The sequence below is a fragment of the Prinia subflava genome, chromosome 2, assembly GCF_021018805.1.
Source record: "Prinia subflava isolate CZ2003 ecotype Zambia chromosome 2, Cam_Psub_1.2, whole genome shotgun sequence".
NCBI classification, from domain to species: Eukaryota; Metazoa; Chordata; class Aves; order Passeriformes; family Cisticolidae; genus Prinia; species Prinia subflava.
The window spans coordinates 15,556,128-15,580,398 of record NC_086248.1 but is presented as its reverse complement, the minus strand read 5'-3'; the positions used below and the strand labels follow the sequence as shown (position 1 = coordinate 15,580,398).

The window sequence follows — 24,271 nt, the reverse complement described above, 5'->3', positions numbered from 1 at the left end:
TCACCCCCTAACTTCATGCAGCACTTTTTCTCTTCCTCATCATTACATTTTCACATCGTCTCCTTGGTTCTGTAGCAAACACTTCTATGCTAATAAAGGCACTGAATAAAACGTGGAAGAATTTTGAAAGATTCTGTAACCTTTAAGGCCCATAATATTACAGTTCTCAGGTAGTGAATCTCTGAATTGAATACCAACAGAAATTTAACACAAGGACACCTACAGATGGATGTAGATGCCACCACATGGCTAGTGAAGTGTCCCATACAGAGCCTTCAGTCTCTCACAGCCCACACAATGCAAACTGACTGGAGCAGAAGCCTTCCTTGCCATTATATTCCATGTCACTATTTTACCCTTAAGTCAGAAAGAGGAAGCAACCACCCAGTGTGTCCAAATGAACTTGCATAAAGACAGATTAGTCATTAAAAAAGGATAATTAGTCAAATGAAGTATTTCACATCATTGGTGTGGTATGAAAGAGGAGGAAAAAACCCTCAAACCTGAAACAGAGGAATCTAACCACTGAAATAAGATCTGTGGTTTTGGAGAGGTAGGAGGAAAGAAATGGTCTATTTAAAACAGGTTTTAGTTATACACATACATATATATGAAGTCATTTAAGGCCTAAATAACTGTGAGCAACACACTTGCTGTCTCAAACATACTGCCCCCAAATAATTTTTCATTTCCCTATCTCACTAAGGTTTCCCTCTAGCCAGCAGATTGTTTGAGATCAGGTTAGTGGCTTTCTCTGTTTTGTTGGGTTTTGTTTAAATGTCTTCTCAGTGCCTTGAAGGCCCATTTATCATTTTAGCACAGCGTGCAATAACATGATGATCTCTGTCTGCTTTCAGGAAGTTATCGTTAAGATTTTTTAAATCATAGAAAATAAACATGGAAGAGGTGCTCTTACATTGATGCTTATTCAATATGAGATGAATTAATACATGTTCACTATTTCCCAGGCCCATGGGTACAGAGACCTCATAAACCAGAGCTATTCCCTGCCTACTACACACCAAAGATGAAGAACTCCCACTTCAGCAGCTCACTGCAGCTAGGGAACTCATGAAGTTTTGTAACATTCCTTTGGGGATTTTAAGAATTGCTTTTTTCTGTCCTAAAGCAGGAGACTACCACAACTGCAGCTCCTACTTACTACAAAATCACACAGCAGAGAATAAAGAAAATTCGTTTTATTAAGCATCTTTTAGAGAGGTGAAACAATTTAGTCACTCAGCAACTGTAACTCCATTTTCTCATCTGTAAAGCAGGAAATACTGCTATGTTCCTTGGTAAAAAAATTTTGTAAATCATCAGTAAAAAAAAAATTCCCAAGTGGTCTAGATCATGAGGAAGTTCTATCTTTACATTCCTTCTCAAGAGCCCATATCCTACTGGTAACAAACCCAACACCCTTAGGCACACCACTATCCTGCCACACAGACTTGATTATGGGAGATTACGACTGCTTCTGAGTTCTCACTACAACAGTGTTTACAAACATATCATGGCATCACCCCAGCTTTGTGGTTAAACTTAGCCACTTTTGTTTTGTATGGAAATCTGGCTAATCGCTAACTAATAATGCTTAGACATGGGATTATATAGTAATAATAAACATAGATCCTATTGCAGGCTCTGTTGCAATTACAGTAAATTTTGCGGTTCTGAAATGAATCACCAGCTAAGCTCAAATGCATGTTGTTATTAAAACATTTTAAGATCCAAAGACAGACAGATAATAAGTTTTAGTTGGCACTACCACACTGGCAGCAACAAAGGCAAATAGGTATGAATACCCACTGAATAAAATTGAAAAAAAACCCTACCAAAAAAGCAAGAAAATTTACAAATCTTAATATTCAGAGAGCCATACAAGCAAAACGCAGGCACAAAACTATACTTGAAGACTTAGTAGGGGAAAAATACAATGTAATTCCTTTAACCACTAATGACACATGCAATAAAAATTTTTTGACAACTGATACTGAAACAATAATCACCATGCTACCATGCTGTCATTAAACAAAGAGAGCATACTAAAAATAAAAATTAAAAAAAATTAAAAATTCAAGAGGTAGTTGGAGAGAGAGCATTAAAAGGAACTCCTAAGCATAATAAGAAAGCAACAAGTTACCAAAAAAATCCCAAACCAGCATCCCACCACGGCAGTTTCACTGATATAATTAACAGAAATATTAGAAAGCAATGGGTTTTGTTAAACAGCTGCAACCTTTTTGTTTTAATAAAGAATAAAATATCTTTTTCTCCCTTAACTTTATTATTCACCTGAAATGTTGCATAAATAAATCTAAATCTTGCCATAAAGAATTAATAGGGACACCAGCAGTTTCCAAATCACGTAAAAACATTTCTGCCTCTAAAATAAACACGTGAGATGGCAGGGGTAATCAGCAAAAAATACAAAGCAAGTGTTAACACACTGACTACTCATTTTTAGCATTGCTTATCTGAGTAATAAGGTAAGAACTATCAAAGACTGAAGTTCAAAATGTAAATCAGAATAAATGAAAGGCATACTCCAAATCTCTCCAGATGTGAGTTTGTGATCCATGCAAACTTCTGAAAAGTCTGTATTATGCTGCAAGCCTAAAGTACAGAATCACAGAATAGGCTGAGTTGGATCCACAAGGATCATCAAATCCAAATCCTATACAACTTGCACTTAATTTCCCTGCTTAAAAAATCCCTCATGATAAGAGCACAAGGGTGCAACAATTATAGGGGTAGCTGTTATTTGTGTATGGGATTCCATACTAGTTTTCAATTTGGAATCAAGTATATCCACTTAGCTAGACAGACATTTGAACATCCAGCATGAATGAGGGGCCTTTGTGGCTACACTCAGGTCACCCCAGGACCTTCAAATGAAACGAGCTGAACACAACAAACTGGCTGCCACAGGAAGGTCAAGTCCAGAAGACCAACCCAGCTACCACTGGAATCTTGAAGTTTACCAGGAACTTCCAATACACCAACACTTTCTTTTCCAGCTGTTTATTTTCACTACTCTCCTTGGATGCACTGGTAAAAAATGAGGGAGGAAAATGAAGTAATTGGTGATTAATATAGTCAAGCTGGTGTGACTAGGGGCTCAGAGTGCCATTAATCACTTAGTAGAATGATTTGCAACATTATCTCCTCTCCTGTCAGTACACCTCTAAGTAATTTCCAGTAGAAGCATGGACCTTTGTTCAGTGAACAAAAGCCCACTGACAGCAGGGCTTGTTTTCATTAATTTTTCATGAAGGATCTCTTTTAGGTTGTCTAAGGTTAAAAATTTTTGCTTTAATGCAATCTTAGTCTCCTTGTACATCTTTTCTTAGCACGTCCCAATACCAGATTATCAGCTGCACCTGAATTCACATTGATCACATCAGTTTTGAAAGTCATGTTTGCACTGCAACTGTGACCATCCAACTCAAGGTATCAGCTAAACCACACACACAACCAGAGAGAAATTTTTCCAATATAATGTTAACTACTTCTCAAGCACTGACAAAGAATTTAAAGGTCCATGAAGAACAAAATTTCAAGAATTATAGTATAATTTAGTGCTATCTATAACGAAATCCAGAAGAAAATACAAATTATCTGAATTAATTTAAGTAGGAAAGTTAATTAATTTAAGTAGTCTAGTCGGTGATGAAAGTTAAGAATAGAGCTGACTAAATGAAACATTTGTTTCAAGATTGCCAGGAACACTCACATGCTTGTTCCATACCACCACTCCACTATTTGTGCATGATGTCAGCAAATTCAGAATAGCTCTTTCCCCTAGCAAAATAATAGTAAGAGGAAGCACTCATACTTGATACTAGAACTATTACTTCTTTATAATAACCTGTTTCCACTAACTTGTGTACTCTGTACTTTGTTGATTATAGCTTGTAAAATTACTACTTCTGAATATATTTTCTCTGGAAGTTAAACATCAATGGTTTTGACCAACTAGATATGCCTAGTACTATTTGTCTTCATTCATTAAAAAATACTTTTAAAAGGTCTTTTCCCAACTTTTCATATTCCTGAATGTTTAGGCCTACAAGCTTTTCTAGACAGTGCCACTTAATAAGAATGAAAAAAAACCAAAACATCAACAGCACTAAAGCTAGGATGCATATGAGACAACAACACATTAAACCTCATGCACAATGTTAATAAGCAATATCAGAACAGCAAGTGTCTTCATCCAGGTGTCTGGAGCCACACTCCCAAATCTTCAACTGACATCTGTAGCTCCAAGTGATAGAAGCTAATTGGACAGATTTATTAGATGATATTTTCAAATTTTAAAATGAAAATTGCTCCTTTGAATTTCAAGGTAACTGAAGACCTAACTATCCTACCCACGAAAACCAACATTAGGATTCATTGTCACAACTAGGGCCCATTTATCTGATGGATAGATCTGACAGGAGAAAAGACAAACATAATTAGATAATCTTCCTGTTCACAGCAATCTGTTAGCTTTGAATGTAATTATGATACTAAACAAAACAAAACACACAAAGGTTTTACAAAAATAGCATATATGGCAGAAACTAGGGAAGTGCTCAAGAATTAGCATTTTAAAACAAAAGGTGCTCAACAACTGAAATTACATGTTCTTTTTCTATCCACCAGCAACAGAGGTCTCTGAATAAAGAACTTCTTCAGTTAACTCTCATAGTCAATACCTCAGCCCAAAAGAATATCAGTGCTCTTTACAGAGTGACCCCAAAAGTGTCACTGGTTTTCTGGTAAGTCCTATCTTCTGCACAATGTCAGCATTTTTAGAGCTTCTGTAGAGTCCGAGCAACATCTCTCCATACTTTCATTAATAAGCATCAATCAAACGATTGAGACACAGGAATTTATTTTGCCTTGAAATACAAAACTGGTCTAAACTAATTCACCGACTCATGATGAACTTTCCTAGAATTTACTTTGGATAGAAAATTAAACACAGTAAAGAAATCTTACCATCATGAATCTCAAATGCCAAACTAGTGATCTTCTGTGTAATTATCATCATTGGACTGTCACCAAAAAAAAAAAAGGGAAGAAAGAAAAAATTAGATACAAATTCAGGAATTTTTTTCACTTATAAATACCAGGGTAATAAATTAGGAGTGCAGGTTAACTACTCTAAGCTGGAACATCTTCAACACAGGAACAAAGTGATTTGTTTCTTAGCTCAAACCACTGCAGGGTTTTCAATGCAATGAAAAGAATTTAAGCCTTAAATGTAGTATTTGGTATCACCTGTCTTTTATTGCTGCATTAGATTCTACAAATACTGAAGTGTTTCATAAGTATTTTCTACTACAGTTTACCTTTTTTTACTGGGAGAAGAGTAAAGAAGAAAGGACAGAGCAATTATATTCATTTTAAGTTAGAGCAGAAGTAAGCAAAGGACAAGAAAACTATAGCAAAGTTGAATATTAAATTATTTAGCTATGCAGACCACTTCAATGGTTTCTACTAACATCTGATCCTATCTTTGATTTTTCCATCAAGAATTATTATTTGCTTCAAGTAAACATATCTGGCAAAACAAAATCCCAGCATAATTATGCTGGCTCAGAGTTCACTTTGTTCTGAATTTAGTACACTTGAGTGAACCTTAAACTGTCTAAGAAATATTCTGCCCTGGCTAGCCAAGTCAGTTTAGTACTGAGAAATTATACCATTTTCACAGTATCGAAGAGCTTTTGCCTGATGTGAATCTCAACATTACAAACCCCCTCCCTGGGGTAGGGAAGCAATGGGGAATGCATAAAGTAAAATACTAGAATTTTGAAATTTAATTTTGAAATCAAACCTCAAAAAACACATCAGGGGTTGAATTTACCTAGAAGTATCTGAGCTGAAGACAAAAAAAAAAAACCAAACCAAAAAACCAACAACAACAACTAAACAACAAAAAACCCCTGACAAACAAAATACCCTCACAATAAAATAGTCATTCTGTACAATGGGCACTTAGTTTTGTTCAATTCTTGAGTGCACTTGGCATTTTTGTAACACATTAAGTTGTCACAGAAACATAAATCTAAAAGCCATCAAGTCCTCCCTCATTAATAGGGCTACACCAGTATTTTGCCATATGGTTCAATCCATCAAATTGATTTTTTGTTTTGTTTTGTTTTGTTTGGGGTTTTGTTTTGTTTTGTTTTTTGTTTTTTGTTTTTGTTAATGGTTAAAAGGGTTTCAATGTACACAATTATTTCCAGTCCTCAACACGTAATCAGGGAAAAAAAAATTTCTATGCTGCCACTAGTGCCTCAAAATCCTGATATCAAGACCAGAGTGACACACAAGGGTCATAAAGGAAGATGACTAAAAAGGAACAGATAGTCTGGTAAATCCCTCATATCTTTTTCTAGCATTTAATCTGTAGGCCTGCCTGGTGCTGGCAGGAATCCCCAACTGACTCTAAACATAATGGGTTTTCTTTCTGTGAGCAGACATGTGACAGCATGGGTCCTGCCTGGTGGAAGGATGGAGTCCAAGAAGAATTCAGGCAGCCCTCACATTAATTCCAGCTGATAAATCTGTCATTGTTATCATAGCAGACCCTGGTATTCTATTTTTTTTTTTCCTCCTAAAGTGGCTATTCCAGTATCATCAAATACTTGGCTGAGGAGCAAAAATCTAGAGACTAAAAGAGGAAGAGTCCTTCCTGGCACAGTGAGGCTGTGAAGCAGGATTTTAACAATCCCTTTTAGGTGCTGGCAGAAAGGCAAAGGAGGCAGCTGGGATCTGTTAGTACTGCAGCCAGGACCACACAGCTCTGCACAAGCAATTGCATCTCCAGCATGAGGTGTCCCCAGCTTTCTCCACTGTCAGTGCACTGAGACCTTCCTTCAAATTTTGAGCAGATTTTCTCAGCTTGGGTACCTCAGGCAGGCACTGCATGCTAGGAGAAATACCTAGGTAAACACACATTCAAAGGTCTTCTGGGGCAAACCACTGTATGAATCCATGCCAACATCTTTAGAAGAACTTGCTCATGCTGGAGCTCAGCAGCTGGTTAGGCAACTTTAGTTATTTTCTTGAGCTTACTTGCCTTTCCCAGAACCAGAGAAAATTTTCTTTCTCTGCCTGTTTTGGAAGTAATCTCTGTCTCATGTCAAGGCAGCAGATGCAGTGTATACCAGAGACTCAATGTGATATGTATACACCGAGCTCCCAAATTGGTGCATGAAAGGGTGGTTTAAATCTGCCATCTCAAACATACAAACAGAGTTGGATCTAGGCTTCAGAACAGTTCTGTCCAGAGCACAGAGCTCATAAATTATGGAATAGCTTGGGTTGAAAGGGACTTTGAAGATCATCTACCTCCATCACCCCTGCCCTGGGCATTGACAGCTTCAATTAGATCAGGTTGCTCCATCCAACCTGGCCTTGAACATATCCAGGGATGGGATGTGGGAATCTTTGGACTTGTTTAGACTAGCAGAAATCTGTGAGCTACCACCAAACCATCAGAGCCACATCTGAAGGCAGTACAGTCACATTTGGGCAATGATGTGCTCAAGCTCTACTAATTGTTTCAAGAATGAGAACAATAAAGTGGAATTACACTGTTTCCACAGCCAGCTCAGAACTTTGATCACTGCCAAGATTGTACACCTTGGTCCTACAGTGAACTGGAAGGGACAGCATCTGGATTGCAGTTTCACTAGTAATGGTGAAATTAAATTCAACATCAGTAAATTGAGTGTCTTTATGCACAGGACTGAGCTGTAAGCTCTCGTTACAGCCAGTGGAGATGAGTCAATAGAGTCAGGGCATCTGACAAGTGACCCAGTTCACGCTCAGGTAGATGCTTAGTGCTGGGTCAGCTGAGGTGCCCTCCAGGCTCTGCTGTCCACATCCATCACATCTCTGCTGACTGCAATTGGAACTGGGATATCTGCCTGGAGGGCACACACTTGGATGTACGACAAATGTAGAAAGATGTTTCAAAAGGTAAGAAGATAAAGATAACAGAAAAGATGAACTCAACCATGAGAGCTTTTGGCTTCAGCCTACAAGTTAATTACCTGGACTACAGCCTGTTACCAATAAAGACTGAGAAGCAACAAAGCTAACAGGTACAATTCTTCTACAGGTTATGCTAAACTACCACACCACTGCCACTCACAGTATCCCTGGAAAGTATTTAAGCAGACTAGCAAATACTCCCCCATCTCTTCTTTTTTTCCCCCAGAATATACACTCACCTTTAAAACAACAAAAGCACTATCATAATAACAAACTTTTGCTAAGGAATGTTGTGCTTCACTTCCCTGTGTCTATAGCAGAAAGAAGAATTACCAATATGGTTTTTTTTATTTTGCCCATTTAATTCTGTTTTGCTCCTATACAATTCAAGTCAAATATAGGTATAAGTTCATAATAGAAAATGAGGGTACACAGAGACAAAACTTTCTGTTTCCAAGGTCTCTGGGACTACCTCAACATCCAGGTGCCTGTCTCCTTAGCTTTCTCCTTCTGGAACATCTAATATAAAATGAAAAAAAGAAAGAAGCTAAAAGCTAAATTCCATAAAATGTTCAGATTTTCCTCAAAAAGTGGTATCAGACTGTGCCAGGCAAGCAAGTACACCAGACACAATTCAAGGTTCATCATGGTGCCAAGGATGGTAGCAGACACTTTAATGGAAAAATCAAAGAGAAAAAATTCCCACAGCCACCAAATCCTTTATACCATTCAGACAGGAACAAGACACAACAGACTGGTGGTGCTAACAAGAACAGTTGTCCACAAAAATTCTCTTTGTATGATTAAAGCATAGTTACTTATATTTTTGCATGTGTACCAATATGCACATACACGCTCAGCTTTCTCCCAAAGTTTTACAGGTTGAAACCATTAATTTGGGGAGTAAATCAACTAATAAAAAAATCCCACAACAACAGATAGTCTATCACTCAGGAGGAAAAGATAGAAAGATTATTCTTCTCCTTACCCAGAAAAATCAGCAGAATATTGTCCATAATCAAAGATATAGACCCTAGTAATTTGGCACACAGTGAGGTATCCTAAAGCGAAAACAAAGCAATACCTGGAAAGAAAATGGGGAAAAAGAAATTCAATTAAAGATCATAAACATTTCTCCACTGAATAAAGTACCTTTTCAATAGAGTTTAATCTCCAATTATTTCTACAATATATTACATAATAGGAATCTGTAATTACACTTTTATTCTGCCTGAGGTTTTTCTGGTAATGTTTATTCTATGCAAGCACATACTTTTATTTTAAAATGTGGAGTATAAACACATACATCTTATTGTCAGTAGCCAAAATATTTATTCACATAAATAAAGCCTAGAACTTATAATTGTAAGTGCCACTGTAAAAACTGGAAGTCCTATAAAGAGAAAACTAATCTGTTAAGGTTTTGGTGGTGGGGTTTTTTCATTTTTTTGTTGTTGTTGTTGGGGTTTGTTGTTGTTGTTTGTGTAGTTCAGAGTTAATTTTTATCTGTATGAACATAGAAGTTTTGAAAATGTTACATCAAATAGTTTCCATTGCATGTACTGCTATGCATTCAAAATTCAGTACTACAAATCGTATTGCTGCTGTTTTCAAAGAAACTGGAAAATGCAAGTAATTTTCAAATACACATTTTAAACACAGCTGAGTGAAAAAGGAACAGGATGCCTTTTGTCTTCTGTTAAGCTGATCCTGAGCAAAGGTAAGAAAAAACACATACATGAACCACCTTATGGAAGTGTTATATGTATGATAAAATTAGTTTTACATACTGTTCTCTCAATAACACACTAGTGAGAACTGATTTGCCAATACACGTCACAAAATCTGGCAGATATTTTTGAAGTCCACCAGGACAGTGAATGTCAGCAGGAACTTAACTAATCCTTTAGGACTTCAATGTATGAACGGTATAGTTCTTATTTCATGTCCACAAGACTGATGTGCAATCCCTACAGCAGACTGTATCATGCATTCAAAATCCAGTTAGAATGAAAATATTCATACAACAAACTGAAAATCACAGCCAGGACTGGATTTAGGTGAAGTAGTGACGGACACTGCAAGACAACCTTGGAACTTGGATTGAATGACTTTCTTTTCTGGATAAGTATTTTGCAAAAATTTGTTAAGGTAAGAGAATCGAAGGCCAAAGAAATTATTCTTCAATCTGACACTTGCTATATAGAACACTTGCAGTTTAACCTTTAACTGAAAAATGTACTATAACCATTTACTATTTTAAAGCATCCAACTATGAAATTACAGATTGCCTTATATACCATTAAATTACATGTGTTTTGGTGAAAAAAAGTAGTTTTAGAGGGTCTGGTTTAGCAATAATTTATTTCCTCTTTTCATTACCATTCATAATCTAGAAACAGTATTATACTGAGTGACTAAGTGGTAGAAAAGTGCTTGTAGGAAGAACATGCTGGTACAAGTTGCCCAGAGAGATGAGAGATGCCCCATTCCTGGAGACATTCAAAGTCAGCTTGAATAGGGCTCTGAACAACCTGATCTAGTTGAAAATGTTCCTGCTCATTGCAGGGTGTGCTAGATGTCCTTTAAAATTCAATTCAAACTAATCCATGACTCCATGAAATAAATATTAGTCCTCATGACCAACATGGTAGGGGTTTCTTACAATATTCAGTTAATACCCCCACTGAAGTTAAAGTGCAGAAATGGAAGAAAGAAAAACAAAACACCTTTAACTTCTTGATTAGAGTCCAAATTTCAGTCTAAAACAAAAGCTGTCTTCCAACAGAGCAGTGAAATTTGCTGCTATGTGGCAACCACCAAACACAACTATGAATCTTAACTATCTTCCAGCTACATCAGCCACAGCTCCAAGTTCCACACAGACTGGAAGACTAAATTTTTAGTTGATGAGTAAAACAGAGGAACTTGTAACCCATACAATGCTTTTCAACTTCCAGCTGCATCTCTGCACATTAGTCATGCCACATCACATATCCCTTGTTGATGAGAAACGTCATTTCATCAGGCAAAGTACAGCAATGTTCTCCCCTAAAGAAACTTAGAAGGTTTATGACAGCTTGCATCATTTCTGTTTTTCCTTCTGCAGGTTTGTAGTGCAACTTGCTGATCATCCTAACTCTCATATAAATCCACCTTAAAAAAATTCAAATAAGATGTGAAAATGTTTTGAGAACTTACTGCATGTTTTCTATTCTCTTCCATGATTTATTCACCAAAAACTTAGATCAGAAAACGGAGTCAAGATTTGCACAGCTCAACCACATCAAGTTTTACCCAACTACAAAGCCAATTACAGGCTGCACACAAATGCAACTGTTCTACCCAAGGCCTAACTTTCTCCACCAGTAGAAAAGCAATTGATCTTAAAAGTTTGTGTTACTCCGTACTTGCTTCTCACTGTACAATATTCTTGCAAGCAGAAAGACAAAAGTATTTCACACTGAACATGAACAGCTACAAGCAAGTCACAACATTGTTATTATTAAAAGTAACTTTTAGACAAACTGACCTGCAATGAACACTGTATTACGTAACAGAAAGACACAAAAACATTATTTTAAAATATGTCTGAGATTAATTCCCAGGATGTTTTGCCAATACAACCTTACTTTATCTATCAACAGATGCAACAAATTCAGACATATCTGGGAGACACTGTAGCACATACCAGAAAGCAGAACACAGTGATACTTTTAACTCCAGATTAAAAGTTAAAAAAAAAAAAATCAGCAAACTATATTGGATAGCCTACTATATAGAAAGGCTTTTCTTGTACAGATATTCCGTACAATATTTCAATTCCTTACAATTTTTAACTTCTCAGAACACTAATAACAGTATGTAATAGGTTCTACCCATAAAATTTTATCTTTGCTTAAAAAAGAAATATATCAAGTAAACTACTTGATGTTTTTCAAAAGTATATTCTAACATATAACTGAAGTACTTTAAACTATACACATAAATATTACAGTATATAGAAAATACTAAGTAAGCAGCTTCTCCATGTACTTCTTTACAGAAATTGTTCATCAAGAGAACATCCATTTATTCCTATTTTTTTTTAAAAAAGGCAAATTAATATCTTATTAGCAAATAAAATGCATAAAATACATTTTTTTGTCTACTTTTTACATATTTTTTGTCTAGTCATTTTTTTGACAAATAACATTAAGCAACATACATGTCAGGAATTTTTAACTTCATGTATACATATAAAACAAAAAAGCATCATTTTATCTGTATGTGTATGTATACACACACATATACAGGGTTTGGTTCTTTCCTATTACATGAACTTTTTTCTAGTCTCCAAATACCCTGATGGAATTTGACATGCATTTCCTATTACACCTTCTACTGCTAGCATTATGTAGAATGACTCCTGAAACACCATTTCAGCTAACGCAGAAAACTTGAATCTCATCTCTGTACCCCTCTTTTTTAATGTCCTCACAAGTTCAGCACAGCCAACACAACAATCACACCAGCATTGCTCACTTCAGTGCAAAGTGGCTGGATTTTGTTTGAACAGTTGATTTTCTTTTCCTACAGGCAAAGCATTTTTATCCAGTGTCACCTTAAAAATTCACTCCACATGACACAGCATCATGGTTTAACTCCAGCTGGCAGCCACTCCCTCACTGCTTCCACCTACACCCACTACCCAGGGGAAAGGGAGAAGTGGAAAGAAAAGGTGAACCTCATGGGTTGAAGTAAGCACAATTGATTAAGTGCAACTAGGTATAATAATAAATATGCTAATACTGATAATAATAATTGAAATCACAAGGAGAGGAAGAACAAGTAATAGAACCCAAGAGAAAAGTGATGCACACTACAATTGCTCACTACCTGCTCACTGAGGAGCAGATCAATCCCCTTCCAGGTAACTCACTCCCCCAGTTTATCCACTGACCATGACACTCTGTGGCATGGAATCTCCCTTTGGCCAGCTCGGGTCAGCTGTGCTGGCCATGCTTCCTCCCAGCTTCTTGTGCACCTCCTCACTGGCAGAGCATGGCAATCTGACATGCACCTGCACACTTAGAGTAAGCATCACCTAGCCACAATCCAAATGTCAGTGTGTTATTAACTAAATCCCAAGAACAGCAATGCACCAGCTACTAGGAAGAAAAGAAACCTTGTCCCAGTCAAAAGCAGGACATACAGCAACCATCCTGCACATCCTGTATAACAGGAGGACATAAAGGCTCAGACGAAGTCTCCATCCAGCCCAGGATCCAGAGCTGTGTCCTCCCCTCAGCAGGAGCTCAGACACAGATGCCCAGGAATGCAGATCAGCAGAACAAGCTGCTGCTTCTGCTGAACAGAAACTGCTTCCCAGGGTTCTCCCACACCCAAACAATCAGCGCTTTACAGACCCAGATTCAAACACATTATCCATGTGTTTAAGAACCCTCAGCATACTACACCTCTATCAACTTCTGGCTCCAAAGCACACCCTCACCTTTACCACCCTCTGTTACTCCAAACACACTGGAGTAAAAGCTGTTAATTTCAACATCTTCAGCATAAAAATACACAGATTTGATAGAACTGAATGAGCCAGCAGAACCTACTTATACAAACATTCCACATGTTTAAGAATATAAAGATTACATATGTGGTTTAAAAGCAGAATCCCCAACTTTTACCTGTGTTCCTCAGAAATTTTGGGTTGCTAGTCAAGAAAGAACATCCACAGGTAAACTCTAGAGCTTTGTATCTGCTGATGAGCAAGCTGAGCAGCACACAGATCCAGGCTAACAATCAGCCAATGTATGTTATGTTTCTGCATAACAAGGGGTGGGAGTTGCATTTTAATTTTACACTTTCGGGGGACTCAGCATCGTAGTTATAAAATGCAGGTTCCTCCCGTACCTATTCTGTTTGCACAAAATGCAGCAAAAATAGAACTGTGACCTTGACAAAGGCAGGCTTTGAGAGATGTCATAACAGCTTCTGTTATTTTAGGCTCTTCTCATGCAGTAGAAGGACAACAGCACAATATGCTGTTTTGCTCGAAGAAAGTTAAATAAACCAATCAACACAGAGTGCTTTTTTACCAGCTAGTTCACATGTACTACAGATTTAGCCTTGAAATAAAGGCTTCATGTCCAGTCAAGATCTACTTCTTCCACTATGTTAGAAAAAAGTACTTTTCTTTTCTTTAAATGTGTAATTATTCCATTTCAAAAGGCAAACCTACACACCATGTAACATTATACTGCGTTGATTTTTAGAAAAGGTGACAGAATAGCCTCTGAGTTTTCCCAAGTCCTTCCCAAGCTGAAAGCTGCTGCCTGGGTTTGCTTCTTTGTTTTTCTACAGCTTATGGCAAATTAAAAAAAAAAACCTAAAAAAAAAATTAATTCTTGCCTCCAGGGTCAGAATTGAATTCTTATTAAAATCCAGCTATATTAACTTTTTTAATTCCAATGATCATAATCAGTTTGCATTGTTCACACAGAGAAATTCAACTCTGTGCAGATAGAACATACAATATTTGCTTACAAAACCTCAAAGGGAAAAATGTACATCAAAAAAAAGTCCAAAGTGTCAAAGCTAAACATCTAATTCTGCAATCATCCAGCACAAGCCAACAGAAATATTGATTAGAATTAGCTTAGTTCTGACTGTTTGAGAGTTGCAAGATAAATTACTCTGTCCCAATCTGCCGTTTTTATACCAAAAAGAGTTGCCTATTTACACAATTTGTTTATGTATGCATTAGTGACATACATCATTGGTATTTCTTAGGAAATGCATCAGTTTTATGCTATGAACAATAACAGTCTCAAAGTGTGTGTGCCTCTAAAATACAAGCAGTGTTAATCCTTCTGGCCACCAGAAGCCTCCAATTCCCACATTAGTCTGTCCCTTCTGATTACTTCAAGTGGAGATCCAAAATGTACTGAAATAAACAACAAATAAAAAGACAAAACCAGACCTTCTATGAGCTCATTTCCAGAGAAGGAAACATTCAGACCATCGTGCTTTGGTAATAAGCAATCTGATTATCACATTCCACCCATTTTCAACCCTCAGCTGAAGATTTTTGGGTCTGACAACCATTTTCAAGCAATTTTACCAAGTGGACAGCGTTCTCCAGCATTTAGCTCCCACAGCAGCCGACACAAGCCATGGCAGGAGGGCTGCAGGGGCTGCAGCAGAGAAAACCCTCTCCAGACCCCTCTGTCTCCTGCACACAGACACACAGGGCTGGGTACACGAGGATTCATTAGCTCAGAGCTCCCAGAACCATTTGTGGTGGCTTGATCATTTGTTTACTGCAGATCAGCTGCTGACATTATCACTTGACTAATGTATTTTGATGTTTTGCTACATAATGGCAATGTAATGGGTTGGTAAAGTAAATCTTTACCAAGCTAAATGAAATTATCATTCCAGTTATAGCTACAGGCCATACTCCAAATGCAACGTTAATACATGACAAATGCAACACAGTTATTCTTGTCAAAAATGCATGCAAAAAACACTTCAGATCTTCCCTAACGTTACATTCCCTTACTTTCCAACCTCTCCCCCTGCTGCCTTCAGTTCTGGAACATCTCAAGGACAAGGAGACCAGCTTCAGACTTTCATAAATGAGAGAAACATCATCTAAAACAGAAGACAGGCAGGAAGGAGGTTGCTTTTATGTCTTCCTTCGAATGGAAGAAACATATTGTGTGATTCATTCCTCCTGTAAGACTCCAAAAGGAACACAGAACTAGGGGAAAAAATTGATCTGATCCCCTAGAAAACTCAAAGCTGAGAGTTGACTATGTCCAAATTTTAAACTGAGGTGAGACATGAGGGGTCACCTAAGTTCTCTCTCACTTGAAAAACCACATTGTGTCATATCAACCCCTATTTCTGCAATCACTTGAAAGTATAACAGTAAACAATGCAGATAAGAGCACCAAGTCTGACCTTTGCATTTTAAAAAGTTGACAGTAGTATAGAGCACCTAAAAACACAAATAAGAAAGCCTAAGAGCCTCACAACAAAATCTGTCAACTCCACAATGCTGGAATCTGCCTTACAAGGCCCTGATGAAGGAAGTAGAACCTTGAGATCTTCTGACAAAAATGAGTACTCATAACTCAGAAAACAAATAGCTTACAAGTTGGTGCTGTGGATTTTCATCTGTTCACTTATTTTTCTGCATAATATTTGCCTAGCTATAGGATGTTTCAGCATCACAGCATGCAAGTGATTTTATGCTTACTCTTTCTTCTATGTGATACATAAGTAACTTTTCTGCAAACACCAGACCTGTGCCCAGTATCATTAATTTTGCAAACCAGCAGAAACACATAGACCACAGAGTCAGAAAATAGTCTCCTATTCAGAGTTTGGGAGCAACACAACTTCTGAGAGTATTTTTAAGGAAATAAAAATGTCATTACAGAACATTGACAACAATGGAACTACTGCAACTGCTATTTTAAAGGGCAGGCTTAATAGTTACAATGGTTTAGAAATGGTAAATTAGAACTGCTAAGAACAAAATATTTTGTAATAATTCTCTTTCAGTGGACCAGCAAGCCTTACACCAGGACTCACAGGCAGTTTAACAGAACAAGTTCTCCATGGCAAAACAATAGCAAGGTCAATCATTAAACCCATCCCTGCTATTAACTCGGCACTTGGCAAGTATCATCTTGGATGAAGATAAAACAGAGCTGCTATTGCCATTCACCCACTCATCACCCTGCTCTGCTACACACCCCTGGTGCCCAGCACATCCCCACCTCCGTGGGGAAGGAGCAGACTCCAGCTGCCTCAGCCCTCAGTCCCTGCCGCAGCCCCACATCTTCGCCTTGAGACTGACACGTGAGCTAAAGAACCAGCATGGCTGCAACACGGCCGGGAGACAGAGGCGAGGTTTGCTCAGGCATGAGGTGATGCCAGCTGGAATTTGTGTTCAGCCAGCCAAGAGACATTTTCTGCATGTGTTAAGGATGGCAGCAGCTGGGGAACATGCGGGATATGATTTGCTGAGAAGGTGGTTGTGCAGCCAGAATCAGTACACAGGGCAGCCAGCAGATTAATAAACAACCCAACTCCCTGCAAGCAGCATGCAAAACAAAAGGCCACAGGAATCAGATTTACTTACAAAACCCAAGTATTTTAATGAATCCAAGACTGAAGGGAGGCCAGGAGTTTGTTCTAACAACCCAACACAGCTGCATTTTCTTTTAAATCATTTTTCAAAACAAAATGCCCTACAGAGGTATTTTATCAGAGGGGATGATGGTATTTATATTTCCCACCCTATTTTTTGCTTTGCCTCCCAGAAGGATTCAAACAATTCTTTGTTTTCAGCAGGGTACTAAATCCACTGCAAGCCCCACAGCTGGTCAGACCTGCACCAACACTGCAGCCCTCTACCTTGCTGAGCTATTTACACCACCTTGCAATCAGATATACATCTCAAACAGCACAATGGCTGCCATAAAACACTTCTGAAACAAATAAAAACATTTCTGAAAAATATCATTTGCTTAAAACATCACATAAATGAAATGTATGCTTTCCTCCAGTGCTTAACATTCCTTTAACGTGGAAAGACTTATCCCTTCAGATTACTTGTTTCATTTCTGTTCAATCCCCATCCCCCAGCTCAGTTAAAGCACTGCTACAATGTCCTATCTCCTGCATCCTTTAATCAATGCATGCTGATGTATATAACATTCACATGATGCATCAACGTCACCACTGTCACAGTATTTGTCATATGGTCCTGCAGAAACACACGCAGAGACCTAAATCAGCTGTTTCCTGCTCTCAGTCAGGAGAAAACCTGTGGGTAGCTCCATTTTCTTTGCTCCATGATGAAGCCTGACACAGGAATAAAAGATGCCAACTTCTATTTTTGTGTAGATTTTTCTCCCACATGTGAGAAACCCTAATGACTATTTCCGGGCATGAATTTGAGATACTCCGCAAAAAAGAACAATACACAATACACAGGGAACCCATTATGGAAAAGCCTTGCATTTGTTTTTGGAACATTTTTCATGCTTCCAGCTAGCGATGGAAAACAAAACAAACAAACAAACAAACAAAAAAACCCACACAAAAACCCCAACAAACAAACAAACACCACATACCAAAAAACCCCACAGCAAAATAAACAACTACTCAATGACAGTCCAGGTTATGGCACAATCACTTAGGGAAGTGACCTACTTCAACACCACAGACAAACAATATTGCACAAAGATGTATTTATGATCTTTAAATTAGAATGTAACTATGTTGGCCACGTATGTATGTACACGTTATACATATTGTATTTATATAACCAATAACTTTTTACATTTTTGATTTATTGGAATACTATCTTGATCCTATTTCACGTATATTTGAACTTAGTGGCACTTCTGGCCTACCACAGCCACTGTACTGCTTGCACTCTGGTTTGTCATGTCCCTGCCCTTCAGTGGAGACACACAAACCACTCCTGGTTGTCAGTTTCTAACACGCTTCAAAAATTTCCCTTCAAATGCCCAGTGCAATCAATTTATCTCATAATTTATTAAAAATAAGAGACATTTTAAAAATGAGAATGGCTCAGGTTATTCCAGACAAATTTATCATATGACCTGTCCCTCACAATAAGTTGTAAGAAGTCAACTAATAGATACTTTTGCGTAGATTTAATCACAATATATGTTAATGGAACAGGCTACATGTAAAAATACAGTCTTCATGTTAATGCTAAGAGGAATAAGGAATTTCAGGTTGTTCATCAACTATCCTTTGAGATATGACATTAAAGTAATGAATTATTCATCTATATGTATACCCATATTACTGCCATTTGTCTATCACTCCTTATCAAGGTGTTCCATTACCTTCCTGAGTTATTCTCTCTCACATTTCCTAATGCAAGAACTCACTATAGACCTCAACTTTCAATTCATTGAATTCACATAATAGAGAAAATACATTTAAGATTGTCTGAAGAAAATAACTAATCATCAACCTTACTTCAACATTTTCTTTCTCCCAGCATTCAAACACTTTTCATACTCACTATCTAGAAATATCCTCATATTACCGATTTCTTCTGTTTTGTACAAGCAGGGATATGACCAAACGCAATGAGCCATTCTTTATGCAGGTTAAAACCTTTTGTTTCCTCATCACAAACAGGGTGTCCAAACGAATGAAATTCTCACACCCAAATCTTTTGCACTACCTATTTATCAATGAACAAAATCTTCTGCTTCTAGCAGGACTGTCTAGAGACAGCAAGTTACACACAAAGAAGGCATCTGCAATCATTTTTCCAGCTCAAAGCTTCCTTTTTATTACTTGAAACTTTTTATGACTTGAGTTCTTTTATCTACAGGTAACACAAAAGTCACAAGAGAATTCTAAAGAGACGTATTAATTTTAAATTTGAACTACAAAAAAGAGACTAAGAAGGGAGTTCATCTTGAGTTGTACTTTTCATGACTGGTACTATTCTGAATTAGAAAATATACTCAAATTTCTTTCTCATCATAATTCGAGCCATTATACAGTGGAAAACTCAGTTTTTACTAAAAGCCAAATATTATCAATTCAAAGTTTGTTAAATTCAGAGCAACAATTTAAAAATAATTTACAAGAAACAGTTTACACCTTTTTGTTCACAGCAAGAAATACACATTACATAGATACAGAAGTTTACTATGATTACAGTGACAAAGGTCCCATTGCACATTAGACAATTCACCATAACACCACTGAACAGCCAGCACAGACAGGCAGAATCAAGGAAGAGAAGTGGTCTCCAGCAGCCTGGGAAACCTCTCACAGACTCATATGATTACAAACAAGTGGCTGAAACCGAGATCCACAAATGCAATGTTCCTCTTTATACGGCTATTCTCTAGGCATTCAAATTCCCATTGTAGAAATCCACAGAACCTTGATATGCTAAATTTACAGAGCTATTTCAATCCCTCTGACTGCCCCATCTATATAGCACATACAGAAACACTGGTGCACACAAGCATTCCATGAACAAGTGTCTTACAGATTACAATTCACTGAACTGAATTACAGGATCACAGCATACCAGATTGGAAGGGCACAGAATCACCTGATCCAACCTTTCCTGGCAAAAGCACAGTCTGGACAAATGGCCCAGCACTCTGTCCAGCTGAGTAAGTGTAAGTGTCCAATATTGGGGAATCCACCATTACACTGGGGAGATTATTCTAATGCTTGATTGTTCTCAGCGTGACAAATTTTCTTCTTATGCCTAATTAGAATCTTCCCAGGAGTAACTTGTACTCATTACATGACATTTTTTCCCTTTTTCCCAAGGAATCATATGAAGACTCCATTTTCTCTGTAGCCACCCTTTAAAAACTGGAATATGGTCGCCACTGAACTTTCTTTTCTCCGGACTGAACTAACCCAGTTCTCTCAGCCTCTCCTCATATGGCAGGCTGCTTGGCCCTTTTATCATCTTTGTTGCCTTCTCTGGAGCCTCTCCAGCCCGTCCACATCCTATTTTGCAGAGCAGGGACCAAAACTGAACCCAGTGTTCCAGATGTGGCCTGGCAATCACTGAGTAGAGCTGGACAATGACTTGTCTCTCTCTCTGCTGGTGATGCCCCTGTTGACAGCATCCTGTTGGGTTTTCTTTGCTGCAGCAGCACAATGCTCACCCTGGAGCTGCTGCCCCTCAGGGCCCCCAGGTCCCTTTCCCAGAGCTGCTCCCCACACAGGTGGATCCCAGCCTGTGCTGCACTCCTGGGCTTTGCTTTCCCAGGACCTTACACTGCCCTTGTTGAACTTCACAAGGTTCTTGTCAGCCCACTCTTCCAGCCTACACAGCCCTTCCTGCAGGATGACACACTCTTCCAAAGCGTCCACTTCTCTAATTAGGTTTCATCCCATCTTCCAGATTCCATCTGAAGATATTAAAGTGCACTGGGCCAAATATCAAGCCCTGGGGGCCCAGTTTGGGATGGGCTGCCCGTTTAAAGAGGAGGCTTCTATCAGCACCTGGCTGAGAGTGCAGTTTCTCAGCCACTTCCCCACCCACTGCATAAATGGCTTATCTAGGCCATCACACATCAGTTTCTCTAGGAAAAGGCCACAGGAAATGGTATTGAAACCCTTGGGGAAATCCAGGTAGACAACATCCACTCCTCATTCCCATCAACCAAGCAGGCTGTTTTGTCACAGAAGGCAATCAGGTTTGTCAAGCATCATTGCTCTTGGGGAATCTATGCTGGCTTTTCCCAATCACAGGCTTCTTGTGATAATCTGCAGGAAGATTACATAGAACGAGATATTTTGCTTTCCTAACTGCATCTCTGCACACTGTGGCGTTGTCCTTGCAGTTTTCAACAGGTGTTCATCCACGTTCCATCTCTGTTGCAGTTCTCTTTTGGTTTTGAACACACTCAGAAGCTCACAGTTAAGCCAAGGGGATCTTTTGCTCTACTAAATCCCCTCACCTTTGAAGGGGATGAATTGCTTTTGTGCTTCCAGAAAAAACACTCTTGAAAAGTCCTAGCACTCACTAGCTCCTTTATCCTCCACAGAACCCTTCCAGCTGAGCTCTGAGTGAGCAGAAGTGTGCTCTTCTAGACTCCAGGTTTTTGTCCCAGAACTGCCTTCAGCATGCTCAGCCAGATCCCAAAGCCACAATATATTGTGGTCACTGGGACCAAGGCTATCACTGAGATATTACAGAACAGGTTTTGTCCCTTTTTGAGCAGCAACTCCAGCAGTGCCTCACTCCTGGTTGGCACATCTAACACTTGTACGAGGAAGCAGTTCCCTGTGCATTCCAGAAACTTAATGGATGACACAGCAACTGCTGTATGGTTCTTCCAACAAAGGTCTGGGTAGTTGAATTCACCCATAAGAACCAGGTTCTGTTGACCTGAAGTTTGCATAAGTGACCTAAATGTTGCTTCACTGGCCCTGTCATCTTGGTTTGGAGGTCAATGGTAGATGTCTCCTGTAAGACTCCCCTTGGAGACAACTCCTCTGAGCTTGACCCAGAGGCATTCAGAAGGGCCTCCATGATCACCACAGATGGCTAATAACATTCAAGCTTCTCCTTAACATAGAGCACAGCTCCTCCTCCTCTTCTTCCCTGCCTGTCTTTATAAAACAGCTATAGCCATCCATCACAATTCTCAAGACACATGAGCTGGCCCACCACGGTTCAGTTATTTCTGTGATATAGTAATTTTGTGGCTGCACAAGGAGCTCCAGCTCCATAACAGACTCTAGTCATTAAAGAATGTCCCGTTGTCATAACGCCCAAACCCTCATGATAGCTTCAGCCACAAAGTCAGAAGTTAACTCACACCATACATCTATTTCTGGTTGCATCCTTTCCTCTAACTTTCAAAATGGAGGCAAAAGACACCATTAGTTTTCATCTGGACTCCCAGGGCTCTGCAGTTTTCCCTGATTTTAGTTTATGCTGAACTGCTGTATGGTCACTATTATAAGGACACCTAAATACTAAACTTGTCTACTCTCCAAAATAAGTTTTTGTTAGAAAAGATGTAACATACTTAAAAATGGTGTTCAAGTTAATCAAAATCACTAATTTTCAGATAGAAGAGAGAATTTAATTTTATTCTAAGCATGTGGAACTCTACACTGTAAGCCTTCAAGTCTAAAAATAGTGTGATTGCCAGTCAGCCAGAAATTTAGAATGCATCCAGAAGCTCCTACGCTGCACTTGCCAGGAATGTCAAGACTTTGAAAAATCACATATATTATAACAGTCAAGACAAACTAATCTGTAACACAAGCACACAGAACACACTCTGATTATTCATTATTGTGAAGCCTGGCAGTATCACTGCAGTTCAGCTTCCTTCTGTATTTTCATGATAAACCAAATTTGCAAAAATGTTTCAGCTAAATGTGCATGTCCTGGTGTGCATGCCTTTAAAAAAATACAGCTTAACATGTTCAGGGATTATGACACTTAGTAGTCACTTGAGAATATGAAAGGAAATAGTCAGTATCTTCTAAGTAAACAATTTCATACTGTTTTGGTGACTGAAATCCAGAGGTACCCACAAAGTCTCAGACCAGAGTAATGAGAACTCCTCCATGAGGGGTTTGGATCAGCTGTATTCTATTCATGTGAAACAAAACATGTTGAGTTTATATGCCTGTTTTGTCACTAGCTATTTAATTACATTATATTTTCACAATGTAAATACATCTCACTGGTTGATCTTTAGATTGCCAGGTATCTGTCCAGCCAGGGCTAAATTTCAATTGCTATTGAATACCTGGAGTGCTAGCTCTTAAATAACTTATAATGCTCTTATGCTACTAGTAATCACTCTCCTCCCACTTTTAGCTGTTGAAGAGTTGAGAAAAGATTCTGTAAAGACATTACTAGTCTGAAAGCATAGTCTAGTTAGGCCTTTCTATTACTTGGAAAATTTCAGTCACAGAATGGGTCAGGTTGGAAGAGACTACAGTGGGTCATTTGCTCCAATCTCCTTGCCCAAGCACGGTTATCCTAGAACACTTAGCACAGGATTGTGTCCAGATGGCTCCTGAATATCTCCAGTGAGGGAGACTCCACAACCTCTCTGGGAATCCTGATTCTGTGCATGGTCACTCACACAGTAAAGAAGTTCTTCCTCATGATCAGGTGGAACTTCCTGTGTATCAGTTTCTGCCCATTGCCTCTTGGCACCACCAAGAGCCTCCATCCTCTTCACAACCCCCCTGTAGACATTTACATACACTGCTGAGGTCCCCTCTAAATCACCTCTTCTCAAGGCTGAACAGGCCCAGCTCCCTCAGCCTTTCCTCATAAGAGAGATTCTCCAGACCAGCTTAGTGGTTTTCTGCTGGACAAAGGCATAAGCTACAAAAAAAAAAAAATTAAAGATGGAATGCTTTTCAAACTTCTGCTGGGTGTTAGGAACAAGTACTGTTTGCTGTAACACTGTTTCACATATAGTCTTATGCCAGCACACACATTTGAATTAGAAAGAGGCAACAGAAAGAGAAGGGTTGGTGGCAGTCTTGGGAGAAGACAACAGAATTTAAAACAAGCAAACAGATTGTAAGATTCATATTTTGTTTTAGTGATTTCAGCTGAATGCCTGAACCTTGTCATACTTCATCTCTGGAGATGCAAAGATAACAAGTGTTGACTTGGAAAGGATGGGGGAAAAAAAGAAACAACAGAAGCCATAATGAGAAAAAACATTCTACTTGAAGCAGC

At 38.5% G+C, this 24,271-nt stretch overlaps 1 protein-coding gene across 2 annotated transcripts in view; it reads right to left on the bottom strand.

Moving 5' to 3' along the window:
- The window catches only part of MBOAT2 (membrane bound O-acyltransferase domain containing 2), a 93,241-nt gene that overhangs the window by 25,775 nt on the left and 43,195 nt on the right, over window positions 1-24,271 (bottom strand). For both annotated transcript variants that reach the window (XM_063425166.1, XM_063425174.1), the window contains exons 4-5: window positions 8,990-9,085; window positions 4,993-5,048 (exon numbers count right to left, since the gene is read on the bottom strand). In XM_063425166.1, the coding sequence (XP_063281236.1) occupies window positions 4,993-5,048; window positions 8,990-9,085 (152 nt within the window). The remainder of the gene's footprint in view (window positions 1-4,992; window positions 5,049-8,989; window positions 9,086-24,271) is intronic.